This window comes from Dipteris shenzhenensis, chromosome 19, assembly GCF_047967505.1.
Source record: "Dipteris shenzhenensis isolate YYH24624 ecotype China chromosome 19, Dip_SZ_1.0, whole genome shotgun sequence".
NCBI lineage: Eukaryota > Viridiplantae > Streptophyta > Polypodiopsida > Gleicheniales > Dipteridaceae > Dipteris > Dipteris shenzhenensis.
In genome coordinates, this window is record NC_141614.1 from 53802208 (window position 1) to 53816952 (window position 14745).

The 14745-nt window shown below is 42.1% G+C and overlaps 1 protein-coding gene across 1 annotated transcript; it reads left to right on the plus strand.

Moving 5' to 3' along the window:
- Positions 1-529: 529 nt before the first annotated feature.
- On the plus strand, positions 530-1936 carry LOC147890644 (zinc finger CCHC domain protein). The gene has a single exon (XM_087390709.1). The coding sequence runs from the start codon at positions 773-775 to the stop codon at positions 1475-1477; it is 705 nt and encodes a 234-aa protein (XP_087246835.1). The 5' UTR covers positions 530-772; the 3' UTR covers positions 1478-1936.
- The last annotated feature ends 12809 nt before the right edge of the window (positions 1937-14745 follow it).

Here is a 14745-nt window from a genome sequence, read left to right on the forward strand (position 1 = left end):
CGAAATATCGCCGCCTCCGAGTGCGCCACGCGTCCCGCAGATAGAATCAAGGCAGCGCTCATTTCACATGCACCAGCCCGATACCGAATCAGTGCGGTCACTGCGGGGGTAGGTGGCGGTCCCAGGAAAAAATCACAGGTGGCGCCGCCGTGGAGCCTACGTGGAGCACGGGGAATGGGTCCGCAGAGGCTGTCGCCACGCAGGCGGCAGGCACACCCGTCTTGACTCACAGATCTTTTAAAAACAGGCCAAAAAAAACAGAAGGGGGGTCCCATGGGCCCACAGCATGGAGTACGTTTCCACCCACTCTTCTGAGTTGCCGTAGTGCTGGCGTCTTTTGGGATGGGGACAGGGGGCTTGAAATTATTAAGGGCTATAATATTATTGGGCATAAGGTCTGTGACCGGATTGCGCATCTCTTTTGGGATTAATTATAAAAGTGGGGGGGGAAAGGACTTTGGCCAATCCACTGCAGGCTGCTGCTACGTCTTGGCTTTCCGTATGGCCCTGCCTACCTGTCTGCATCTTTAGCTTTTGCTTCCTTGTCTTTGCAGGGCCTTGCTTCCCATATACAAATACACCCCCTAAGCTGTTGTGCTTCTCCATTGCTCTCTCCAACACTCCAACCTCTTGCCCTTTTTGCCCCCCCCACCCACCACCTTTCCTTTGCTTTGCTCCCCTCGTCTCATCACCCCCATCTCTCTCTCTATCCATCTCTGTTCTCTCATCTCTCTATCTATCTACCTATCCATCTTCCTTCCTATCTACCCACATGGGTTCCTTCCATCCCCCCCACCTCGCCTCCACCCCCCTTAAACGCCCCCGCGATGATCCCCCCCCCCTCCCTGACTCCCCCCCTAAACGCTCTTGCCCTGACCCTTCCCCCTCTCACCTTAGCTTCCTTGAAGAGCTCTGTGAGTTTGAAAGCTCTGTTGATTCCTCCCCCCCCGAGTCCTCCACACAGGAGGAGCTCGTCACCGAAATGATGAAGAGCCTGGAGAAGGTCATCGGTGCCATTGAGGAGTCCTCCTGGTCCGCCCCCTCTGTGAGCGGTTCTCCCTTCCAGGACTTGCCCTTAGGTGAGAGTTTGGAAGCCGAAGAACGAGATCTGGAGTCTAGTGTTTCTGGCCGGAGCTCGGATCTCCTTCTCAAGTTTGGGCAGTCCTTGGGTTGTTCCGAAGAAAGTGATTTTGGCAGGACGGAGGTAGATATTAGGCACTTGCTGGAAGCCTCTGACGATGAGTTGGGGATTCCTACGAACTCGAGAACTCAGGCGGAGACTACTGACCTTGTTGATTGGTCCTTGTTAGATGAGCAGTCCCCAGATCTTAGCGTCAGTGCTCATGTGTTGCAAAGTGCTGCAGGCCTATATTCCCATGTGCTAGGTGGCTGGGCGGATGCTACTTTTGAGCAGTTCGAAGAACCTATCCTGGACTTTTCTAGGGATCACTGTGATCTTATCACCTTGGACCTGTAATCAGGGTTTCGCTGGCACAAGCTTTGATGTCCTGCCGCTCACAAACAATCGGGGTCGTCCCATTGGAGCCCCTCAATACAGTGTAAATACAGAACATGTTTACTGCTCTCATATATAAAGCAAAGCGTTTATCAACATGGACTCTCCCATCCAACACAAATTTTGTTCAGTCATGTGTGTGTACTCCCATCCAACACAGATGAAAGCTTAAGAAAGCCTAAAGGTATGGGGTTTTAATATCTGGAGATCCCTTCTTCAAACGAAAAACATCGTGCTTCTAGATTTCACTTATACAATGCAAAAAAAAATAACTATGCTTATCCGTAGACCTTGTGTGGCTATGTACTTTTCTATGCTGAAAGTATTGCGGCATTGTGGTGAGGAGATGCTTTTGTAGTCAATTGGAGCGTAAATCAATTACCTTTATCCCCACTATTATATTCAATGGGTCCTTTGACACTCGCCCTTGTCCCCACCATTGAGTAAGAAGTACAAAACCAATTGTTCTACACCTTTTGTCCCCACCATTGAGTAAAGTACAATAACAACAATTACTTCAGGCCATGTGTGGAGTGCACGCTCGTGCTAGTTGGAGAGACATGTGATGAGTGATGAGTGCTAATTGGGGAGAGAGAGAGAGAGAGAGAGACTACTTTGGTGAGAGAGAGAGAGAGACTACTTTGGTATAGAGTAAAAAAGAGGTCATATTTAAGCCATTATTCAATCAATCCAAGACTTCAAAGGTAGAGAGCCTCATGAGACAACTATACTCTCCCTTTCAAAAGCCATGTTAAAGGAATTTCCCAAAGAATAAGGGTGCAACTCTCGGCACTTGGTTCTCTTCCAACCCACTTAGTTGGGTTAGATTTTCAAACGCTTAATTAAAAAAACAAGCAAAAGCTCTTGTGATAGCTTTTTGAAAATGTTCATTCTATAAACAATGCAACTAGATCTCTTTTTCTCCATCGCCAAATTGACCTTGTCATAATACTATTTAAATGACACTCCTAAGGATATGATCCATCCTATATGAAGTGCTTTTAGTATTCAACAAACTCACTCCTTTCCAAAGCCCCTCACATTCTTTCATGGGCTAACTCATTTTAGTTTTAACATTCCAGAAGTAAAATTTTATGTGAGTTTATGTGTGCTTTATAGCTATTGGTTTGCTGTTATTCTTGGATATAACATAGTCAATGCAATCAATAAAAAATTTGGGCACTAAGTTTCTTAAAACATAGCAAACACTTAATAGCGAACTTGCGGAGATAGATTTATTAGATCGATTGTAATTCACGTTATTATTGCATGCCTAGACTTAGTGAATCCACTCAAACCAAGCTTTTGAAACCAATTGTAATTCACGTTATTATTGCATGCCTAGACTTTGTGAATCCACTCAAACCAAGCTTTTGAAGCCGATAAAATCCATTCTTATTGCAAAGGCCTTGGATCTGCCCATCACTTGCCATGCGGGATGCCTCAATCTCTGCATCATAACAAGACAAATCCTAGAAATTATCAAAAGCTTGAAGGTTTCAATATCATGAAGAATACTTGTGAATAAAGAGTCTAGAATGCCATATTTTTTACCCACCAAAGTTTGGTATCTTGGTTCTTCACCATACTCATCCCTAGTTCATGTAGATATAATTTGCCTCCCCCCCCATGATTGCACATAAACATGTCACACCATAATTTATGAAATCCATGAAGCAAAGTTTTTAATCACCCCATGAAAAACAAGCAAATCTGCAGCCTCCAACAATATTGTAGACCATTCATTTTCATGATGGAATTTGTTTAAAACCCTCAACCACAAAGCCAATAAGCAAGCCTAGGAAAATTAGATTTGCGGCCATTGTGGTGGATCCCACTTTTTCATTATGTGTTACCACAATATTTGAGACAAGGAAATCCCTTATCTTGTCCTCCACATTGCAGGTTTCCTTTGTGGAGAGCGTCTACCACATTTTGCACACATCTTCCTCCAAACCCAACGAACGAATAGGTATTTGCAACTAAAGAGATATTGTTTTCATAGTCTTGTAAGAAGCAATCTCTTTGTATGTCCTCTTTGTTTTGCAATTGTCTCTTATAGAGACATCATTAGAAGGTAGACATTGTGATGATTTTGAATCTTTTGGCTTTTCATAGGGACCAAGAATTGCTACTGTGAAAGGAACTGGCACCATTTTTCTTGCCTCCTCTTCACCTCTCTAAGTCATAGTGAGCACACCTCTCTCATACTCTGTAAGCTTAACCCCGGCATGAATTCTAACCATCAAGGACTATCTTTCACCTCCCAATCTGAGAATCCACCATTTTGATTCCATTTTTCCATCCCAAAGTAGATGGTAAGCTCCTTTGAAATGGTGATTTAATTCCATGTGTCACATTAATTAGCATGGTTGTTATTTTTCCTAGAACAAATAAATGAAAAAAAATCTACAAAACAATAATAAATGAATGCAAGAAATACAAAACATTAGGGGAGAAATGGGAGCTCAAAAGGCCTCATAAGGAATGGATTGAGAAATGGCTTAGTCCTAATGAAAGGGCCTTGGTAGGGCCTAAAAAGTCCTAGCCCCCCCTCACCTAAATGGGTTAAGCTCACAAGTGACCCCCCCTCTTACACAACTCTTACTCCTAGGTGGAAGCTAGGAAGTTCAAATTTTGAATTCCCTCCTTCCTTCTCTCTCCTCTCTCCCTCCGTCCTCCTCCTCCATGCTTGCTCCTCCTCCCCCCTCCCTCTTGCTCCTCCCTCCCCCCTCCTCCTCCATGCCTGCTCCTTCTCCCCTTCCACACCTATTGGTCTTCCCCCCCTTCCCTCCCCCTCCACACCTGCTGGTCCTCCCCCCTTCCCTCCTCCTCCACACCTATTGGTCCTCCCCCTCCATCCCTCCTCTTCAACTGCTGGTCCTCCCTCCTCCTTGCCCTCCCCCTTCCTATGTGCTTCTCTTTTAAGCTTGCCTCTCCACATCTTCTCCTTCTCTATGCCTCCTCTACTCTCTTTTCTTCATGGCACCATTCGAGGACATCTCCAACAAGTACTAGGTCCACTTAGAGTTGGAGGCTGAATATGCAAGCACACGTCTGGGATTGAGGGAGCTTACGAGAGAAGGCAAAAGAACGAGTGCAAAAGATGAAAGAAACATATTTGGGATCGAAGGACAAGAAAAGAAGGTACTTACACAACATGGATGCATTGGCACCCACTGGTGGTGCTAGAAAGAGGAGAATCTGGGATACAAGGTTGGTAATCAAGTGTTCTAATAAGAGAACAGTCTTTTGTGCTACACTATTTGTGACTAAGTTTTGCTTGTGTTCTTCTTCAGGAACTTCATGGAAGATGTGATGGGAAGAATGGACGGGGATGATATTGACTGTTCATACATTCTAACTAGTTTATTGACGCCATTGGGATACTAAGGAACCCAAGACACAAGCGCCTACGTGTGCAAGTTGCTAAAGAAGTGATGAAGGAGTTCAAGGACATTGTAGATGCAAAGGAGATGCTTGCAGCTTGTGATACTGGCAGTATAAGTCATGAAGCTTACACATCTGTTTTCAAAATTTTCAAGTCTGCTATTTTGGGAAAGTATAAGAAGTCTACGATGCCACTACCCACACCTTGGTCTGTGAGGCATTCACGACAAGAAATAAGCCAAAGTGCAAGAGAAATGATTGGAGGGTACCATTGCGTAAGGGGCACAATGACTTGGAAGAGTAAAAACAAATCTGGTTTGCAAACCTTTGAGATGAATACTTTCAACAATGTCTACTTAGATGTTGAGAAATTGCAACAAGCAATGGTCAAATTCTATGGCATGAGAGAAGATGGTAAGAGGAAATCCATTACAGCATTGCACTTTACTTAGTTCATTTCCTATGTTGTGTTTATCCTAACAATTTCTCTCTTTCATTGTACAGAATGCGATGGCAAGCTCATATTTGTCATCAAAATGGATGAAGCTCAATTGGTGAAAGAACACAAGTTAGAGAGAGTGAGCATCTGCATCATGAACAAAGCCTCAGCCTTTGTTCAAGGGAACAAGGAAGTAGACTAAGATTTCTCAGTCCAATCAGAGAAAGATATATGGTGGCTTGCAGCATTTGAGACTCCAAAAGGGTGCCATGAGACATTGAAGTGGGTTCTAGACAGAACATGAATCTCATCAATGGTCTGAAGATAAGGAAGGGAAAACACTAACAATAGATAGCCATGGAACATTTCAAGTTGAATGGCATCTTGCTAGTAATTTGAAAACCCTCAAGTGCTTGCATGGTTGTGATACAGGGGCAAATGCAATGTTCACATGCCTTTATTACATGTGTTCTCAGCCTAAGCAAAAGGCTGGATAAATTGGCAGAATGACATTCTCTCTTGTAGCCAAACACAAGCTCCCAATCGTGACAAGAAGGATCCAAAATGGGATCCCATCTTGCCCATCACACTAGAGAGAGTACACATATGTACTTTATATGCAGAATTGCACATACTTGCTAAGTTGTTGTATTTGAATCTTGTTTATGCTTGGAATTTAATCCTACAAGAAGTATTTGCACGGTTCATTACAGAAGCTGAGAAGTTGCTGTCAAAGATGGGATTCCATGGAGGACATGTCAAACTTAAGGAGGACAAGAAAATGTATGGCCAACATAGAATCTTCCTGCCAAAGTGTCCATGGGTGGAGTGAAGGCAAGGAGATTCCTATCTAACCACCACAATATCAACAACGACAAACATATATTGTCTCAAAGTAACTTGGGTTGGGAATACTGAAAAGCATTGTGTAAATGCATGACCAATAAGGCTTCACATCCTCAAGTAGCAACTTTGAGAGCTAAAGTATTGACAAAGGTAGATGCATTGATAAAATTGCTTCGCCAGGTTCGAATCGATGAGATGTATTAGGAAAGGTTCAGGATGGCTGTGAAAGACTTTATGGAATTTATGGAGAGATGGAGAAAGGATGGGGGGAGTCTCACATTACACATTACATGGTGATCTTGTCACCATCATAATATTTAGCAATTGCTTTATTTAAATTGTTTGTTGTGCTGAAATGATGTTCGTCGTGTTTGTAGCATATTCTCTATGCACACGGATCATGGTTTGTACAGAACTTGCAAAAGCAATTCAAATTGTATCAAAGAATAGAAGGCATAGTGCTTAGAAAAAATCCATAGGGAGTCAAGGTGTCATACGTTGGTTGTAAGCTAGAGTGAGAGAAGGGAGTAGATGGGTCCAACCGGAAATAGAAGCTATGGTGTAATTGTATACAATTATGAAATGAATATGTTGTTTATTTTGACCACAATTTGTGTACTCACTCTTGGAGTCCAGGGCCTGTGTGAGGTAAGGAGCTTAGGGAAGTTGGGGGGAAGAGAAGAGGGGGGGGAGGGGGGCAAGTTGAAACCCTAAATGTAATTAAACGGGGTCTAAAAAGACGATGGTCCTGTAGAAAACGTTTTTAAAAAACTTCGACTCTCATTATTCGATGGCACAAGTCAAGAACACTACTAGACCTATAGGACGCTGCCTCCACCCTTCTTCCTCCAGCTCCACAACCTCCATGGCATCTGCGCACATGAAGAACCTCACGTCAGCGCTCCTGTGAGACCACCCCTACATTCCACCAGTTCTCCCCCAACTCTCATGATCCCTCCCCAAGCTCCCAAGAGCGTGAGCCCTCCCCCAGGTCCTTGAGCCCTCCTCAATTCTCGTGAGCCCTCCTCCAAGTCTCGTGGGCCTTCCCCTCCTCGTGAGCCTTCCCCAAGTCCCAAGAGCATGACCGCTCCAACAACTCTCGAGAGCCCTCCCAAAAAATCCTGTGCGCTAACTATCAGCTCCAAGGAGTCCAGAGATTCATATGTGGATGAGTGCCGCGGGTCTGCTGCTCTGAGATCTCCTCCCCATGACCAATAACAACACACTTCTCCTCCCCATGAGAGACAGACCACCCCTCCCCGTGAGAGGACCCCTGTGTCTTCCCCAAATGAGCAGAATGTTTTCGAGAACCTCCTCAATATTGAGAAGCTTTCGAAGAGGATTCCCAACAAGCAAATTGCAAGAAAGAGTGCCATCATCCCTGTCCCGATTCTCCATCTCATCATGCACATAGTTCCTATGCCCATGCCACCACCTCAGAAGCCTAGGGTCAGGACAAAGCGGATGCCGAGGAAGCTACATCACAAGGACCTAAGGAAAGGCGCAAGATCAAGTTGATCACGAGAGGAGGATTCAGAGGAGGATTAGGGTAGAGAAGAGCAGTGCAAGAAGTTCACATTAGAGGAATTTTGGACTCAAAAAGGGCCTCTTGGATTAGTCCCTTAAGATTTGTGATTAGCAAACCAGCCAATGGGAAGGCTTGGACATTAAAAGAATGGAGGATTCCATATTGGCCTCTCATTGGTGGAGAGTCCTCCTTGGTCCCCACTAGGCTTCCACTTGCCTCTCTCTTGCCCCCACCACCTCTTGAGGTATTTACTCCCTCCCTTTACTTTTGGATGGTCCCCATATCCTCCTAGGGTCTCTTGGTAGACCCCCAAATCCACGACTTTTTTTTCCTTCCAAAAAATAACAAATTTCCAAAAGTGTCCCTAGCACCCCAAACTCCTCCCAGGATTCTCCCCAAACTATCCCCATTGACTCCCCACCTTTCTCTAAGCCTCTTCCTCCTCTCTACCTCCTCTCAACCTCCTTCCAACCTCTTCCTCCTCTCAACCTCTTCCTCCTCCCAACCTCTTTATCTTTGCCTACTCCCATTGTTTCTACAATGGTGAAGCACTCCCCTTCCCCTAGGCCAAATCTATCAATTCAATCTTGTGCGGGTCGCGTTTTGAAGGACACAAATGATATTTGGATCCCTCAAGAAATGTCCTGGGTCACAATGCAACCATCTGCAATAGGTCCATTCAAGGTTTCTAGAAAGGATAGAGTAAAGAAAGAGAAGCATTGGAAGGGTCGCATTGTTGGGTTTCGTAATACAAAAAAAGGACTTAAGGTGAAGGTCCAGCACGTGTACATGGCTCGAGACATGAACTTGGACCCTGCCGGTCGATCTTGCTTTCCTTCAAATTGAATCTCTCTTTTGCATTAACTTTTTTTCATTTTCAGTTCAATTGTGCATTCTAATGATTGTATGTGTGCATGCATTTTGAGAGAGGGTGTCTTGTGGTGATAGTAGAGGGGGAGGGGGGGAGGGAGAGAGAGAGATATGGGGGGGTTGAGGGGTGTTAGGGGGAGATAGTAGAGGGGAGAGACTTGTGAGTGAGTGAGAGAGAGAGAGAGAGAGAGAGAGAGAGAGAGAGAGAGAGAGAGAGAGAGAGAGAGAGAGAGAGAGAGAGAGAGAGAGGTGTGTGTGTGAGAGAGAGAGAGATAGGGAGAGAGTGAGAGAGACCAGCCTTTGGATAGTCTCACGGGAATATTTCAAGCTTTCCATTCAAATATCGGGGAATTAATGTTCTTAGGATGGAGTGATGCCTCCTTAACAAATTTTTTTCTATAATTCATGTTCCCAAGTTCCTCAAAGAGAAGGTGAATATGGAAGCCTCCATTCTATTCCTTTCCCTAACTTTGATAGTCCAGAATGGCCTCTTCCTGATCCATTCTCTATAGATGCATTTAGAATGAAGATGAGATTAGATATTCAATCATCAATGAAGTTTACTTTTGGTTCAAAATCTATGGGTGTTAGTTGATTCATGCCCTCCATTACATTTATTTATTTCAAATCAGTCTTCATTCATAAGACAAAGACCATGTGTGTGTGCAAAGGCCTAGAAAATGAATTTCTTGATAATCTTCTATACCCAATGTGGGATGTTAGGGAGGGTTTGCAAAAGGGTTTATCCTGCAATGTTGTTTTTCCCATAGGCAAGTGGACCAAATCCCAAGTTTGATTTTCTAGCAAAGAGTCCATTTCCTCTTCCATGCCTCATTCCCACTCCTTTTTTGGATTCTACGCGCATTGCTTCTCCATATGTTTCAAGTTCAACCGAATCAGTCAATAAAACATAATTGAAAGGAGGAGAAAATTGCTTAGGTGGTCTACTTACCCTTGTAGACCTTCTAAGTGCACCTGAGGAATTGAGGTTCTTGATGCTACTGCTACTCCACATTCTCATTTTTTGCTACCTTTGGATTTCTATCTCCTATTATTTCATCAAGAGTTGTGCTCATTGTCTACATTTTCTTTCTTTCTTTTCTGCAAGTGATCTTTATACATAATAGTCTCATTGAATACAACATTTTTGCTCCTAATGATTTTGTTACTTTCATAATCCCACAGACGATAACCAAACTCACTACCTCCATATCCAATAAAGGTGCACTTCTTGGATTTTGCCTTAAGATTTGTTCTCAATTCCTTATCAATATGGAAAAATGCTTCGCAACCAGAAACCTTTAGAAAATAATAGTTAACTTTTTTACATGTCCATGCCTCTTCTGGAATGCCACTATCTAAAGATCTTGAGGCGATCTATTTATCAAGTGAACATAGTCTTGAAACTATTTCCTATAGGGTGTAGCATGAAATGAAACCCCTAAGTCCACTACCCATGCATCAGTGATAGTATCCAATGAAAGAATTAAGGCATCTTGCAACACACTACCTACTACATTTGCTTCTTGCATATTCTCTTGTTGTCCATCTCCTTCCTTTTTCTTCCATGACCAACGATCTTTCTTTAGGTGTCCTTTCTTCTCACAATGCTAGTAGTCGAGGCTCCCTTTGGATTTGGATTTGCTTCTGAATGTAACTTGTCACGATGTCCTAGGCTCTTTCCTCTCTCCCATTTGACCCTATGGCATATCTCTATGGTCTTTAGTTCTCTTGTGTTCTTTCATGATGATCTTGTGATTTCCACTCCCTCTTTCCTCCTTCATTCCCCTATTGCCCTCCCCTCCCCCTCTCTTCTTCCTTCTCCCCTTGGTGATGTCTGATGTGAGTGGTTGATGGATATGGAGCTTGAATCATTTTAGATTGTCACCTGCTTAGCATAATTCTAATTCATTCTGTACTTTATTGTCGGATTGGCTTGGCATCTAGTACTAAAGGAATTCTTTGTTTACATAACTCGAAAAGCATCTTTGTACCTTATTAAAAGTTCTTTGACAACTTTTAGTTGCTCTAAAGAAAGATTGGCACATACCACAATAGTTGTAGGCTTGTCATCTGTGCCAAGGTTGAGTTCTTATGTCGGCTCTGGAATTAATTGATTAGTTCTAAGTCGTGTAATAGTGATTGGTGTCTCAGCCGATTCTTTTTCCACTTCAACATATTTAGCCAAGTTGCTCTTTGCCACTCTTGCCTTTGCCTTTATTCTCTAGGTGCAGTGGTTTGCCACTTGTTGGCCAAGTGTTAGTAGCCGCCTCCATGGCAAATACTTGATAATATTTGCAATTGAACCAATAGTCTAACTCATCATGTCCAAGTTTAGTGCAGGTCTTGCAATATTTGGTTTTGCAATCATCTTCCTTGTATCCACTTATAGAACACTTATGGCACCATTTCTCATTGGTACCTGGCTTCCCACAAATGCCTAGTTCCTTTAATGCCTTCTTTAGTTCAGATTTGAGCTTATCCTTCTTAACTAGTGCTTCTTCAATGTCACTATATGCATCTTTCTTCTTTGCCTTGCCCTTAAGACCTTCACTTTTTTCCAAAGCTATGGCTTGATCAAGTAATTCTTCATATGTCTTAATTGGATTTACTATTTCCATCTTGTGCAAGTCCAGCTGGGTGCAACTCATAATTGGGCAAGCTCTTGTGGGCTTGTCATCTGGCATAGTAGTTAATTGGTGAATAAGAACCTGCATCTGAAGCACAAAGTCTTGGATCGACTCACCCTTATTTTGTTTGAGTTTGCTAAGCTTGGTGCGAACATCTTCCTCAGTAATTTCCTATCTAAACCAGTATAGGAATGCCTCAGACATAGCATGCCAATCAGGAAAATACCCAATTGGAAATTGATTTAACCATCTCTATGTATTTTTCACCAACGTACATGGGAAATAGTCCATGTATTCCTCATTTATTGTGGTACCATTTATATGGCACACTCGTAAGAAACTTTATAGATGACTGTACGGATCTTTATCCTTTGAAATTTTGGAATTTTGCCTTAATATTCTACATGGCCTTGTATTTTGTTGCCCACTCCATGGGATCTTCCACGTGGTTAACTCCTTGAACTGGGTAAGCATGATGCCACTCGAAAGAGCAGGGGGGGTCTCTAGTTCTTTATTAACATGGGTACCACCAAGAGGTAGGTCCCTATGTTGATCATGATGTATCGTTTGCCTCTCATGACCATGTTCATAAAGTTGATTCATAGGAAGAGCTTCAAGTCTTATATGTGTTGAAGGTAAGTCAAGTAGACTTTCTATCCATATGAATAGGAATTTGGTTGAATTGCCTTAGTTGCTCTACATACACCACTTCTAGTGCTTGGTGGCATTTATCTCCATCAGAATAGTTGGTCTTCCTCCATTACGTCTTTCTTAATGGTGTCCTTCTACGGAACGGCCAAGTATGAAAGAAGCTGATCTCTTCTTTCATTGTCAAAATCCTCATGCTCATGTTGAGGATCAATAGAGGAAATTTCTAATTGATCTAGATCCAAACTCCCTGCAGACGTGTGTTCAGACTCTATTCGCCGCGATGAACCATCACTTGCTCCTCACTTGCCATAGATGTGGCAAGCACTCATCTACAAAGAGTTTGGACCACGGTGGCCCAAACTCTCTATAGACAAGTGTTCATACTCTATTTGCCATGATGAACCATCACTTGTTGGTCTTTTGGATGCTACCAGTGGTTCTTCCTCATCCAATTACCAGTAATAATCAACTTCTGCCCTTGGGGTAGTGAGTCCAAGTCTCTCTCCTCGTGCTCTATGCTCCTATTGGGATAGTTGATGGTTCTTCCTGCCTCACCCAGGAATCCATTTCTAGCTCTAAGATCGCACTAGCTCTTACGGTTGGATATAGCCAATCCCTTTGACTCAGGTATTCTTTGTGCCTAGCTGTGTATCTACATCTTCTTTTAGAGCATGTATCAAACATTGGCTAAGTCATGAATTAGTTGATTGGTTGCCTAGATGCTTTCTAGAGTCCACACTCCGATCTTCAAGCATGTCACCAAACTGCACCACTAGTCTGTGGTCACTTGGAAGCATTTCTTGTAGTAGCCCAAAGAACCTGGCAAAACTGCTTCAATTCATCACTAGTCAACACAAATCTCTCTCAATGACTGTGCACTCAATCCTAAGCTTACTAGACTCAATCCACTCAACCCCGGTAACTAATAGCACGTCAATACCCAAATTCAATTGACCCTTCCCCAACATGATCTCCAAATGTTGATGGTCTATTTTTCTTACACTACCATTTGGTTAATGCTCAATTTTTTTTACTCGTGAACTATTCAAAGAATTGTAATTCTCTAGACAATATGTTAAAGTATGATGATAAGGCAGTCTCAGCATGAGATTTGCTAAGGATTTGCCTTGCTAATCAAAAGAGAAATTTAGAGTAGAGGATAAGCACAACAAAGATACTCCTACCAGAGAAATAAGGATAGATATTTATTTGAATCTTACTTTTAATTTAGTATTGTTTGGGATCATTGGACAAACTTGTAATTGCAATTGTCCACTTTGAGCTAATTAATTCCACCAATGGAAAATGAATATTTTGATACATATATTTTGGCACCAAAGCTATAACTTCTAGTAGATCAACTTGCACCTATCTATTACAACAACCAATCACATGAGTTACAACCAATCTACACCTCTATTGATATACTCTTTCATATGGGCAACTTTGTCCATAGATCAGATTCAACAAAGAGTTTAATCACTCACTAGCCAAAATAAATTGCCACACTAGTGACCTATCCTCTCATTGATAGATTCAAATTAAAATTTTGTACATCATTACTTCCATCAATACTACTATAGTGATATAGTACTACTTCCATCAATTTTGTACAAGATTACTTCCATCAATACTACTATAGCGATATAGTGATATGTGACAACATTCCCAACAATATATTCCAAGATGCACATACATCATCATCTTTTATCAATTGATAATTTGACTCAAACATTTATAACATTTTTCCATCCATAGCAATGATAGCCTTTGATACAGGTGGACTTCATCAACACTCATATCACTCTCTTCATAGATGGCACAATTCCATCTCTAGTTAGTCAAGAGACAACATATATAAGTTGCATATTTATTCAAGCCTATGTCTTAGGCCTTGTTAGAAAAAGGAAAGTCAAGACCTCAGCTTATTTGGTCCATCTCATCTTGTCCACCTCCATGCACATTGATCCCTATGGGCATTTCTCCTTGACTCAGCACCGTGCATAACTTATGAGGGGGAAGATTGGAAGAATGGAGAATAATTGGTAAGTTGCTCACTCTTTTGTAATTTTACTTCCAATTTGGCGTAACACATCTCTAATGGCATTCATATACTTCTCCAAATAGTATCTTTTCTTGTATTTCTTTTTTATTCTTGCAAACTCCACCCTCATCTTATGAGATGCAATTTAAGAGGGAGTTGTGTGATGTAAATTACACAACATCCTTTTTCTACCCAAACAATCATAAAGGTATATATGTATACAAAAGAGTGGTAAAACAACATGTTCCAAATGTATGTGTGAGTGTGAAGGAGCTATTAGGGTTCCCAATCTAGTATTTCTTTGTATATCATTATAACCTTCATTTTCAACATGAGAAGAGACAAATAAAGAGATTTGCATATTTTACATAGATATCCTTGTCTATGGAGGCTACTTTCCTCTCTCCCACACTCCTCTTGCTTCTGTCAACACTAAGTCCGTCTTTTTTGTTTCAATGAATATAATTCATTTAATTTGGTTATATTGGAACTAAGTCCATCGAGATTGCTAAATCTATGTACCCAAGCCATGGCTCATGAAACCATGAGCTAAAACCATGACTTTTCCCACCAAAACCATGGGAGCTAAATTGTGGGCTATCATCTTGTGTGCTAACTAAATAAGATGAGCTAATTAGTTCGACAAATAGGTGTTCTAACCAATGAGATCCAACTAGGTAAGGATAACATTGATTTGGTATCCCAAAACCATGGTTTTACAGGACCATGTTCCCAAGATATAGGCATCCAAACCATGTATCAACAACTTGTGGGTCCAAATTGATGGGCTAACTAACGAACTAGCTATGTTAGTTTTCAAACAAAATTCAC

Coding starts and splice junctions, on each gene's coding strand:
- LOC147890644 (XM_087390709.1), top strand. CDS start 773: ATGGGTTCCTTCCATCCCCCCCACCTCGCCTCCACCCCCCTTAAACGC.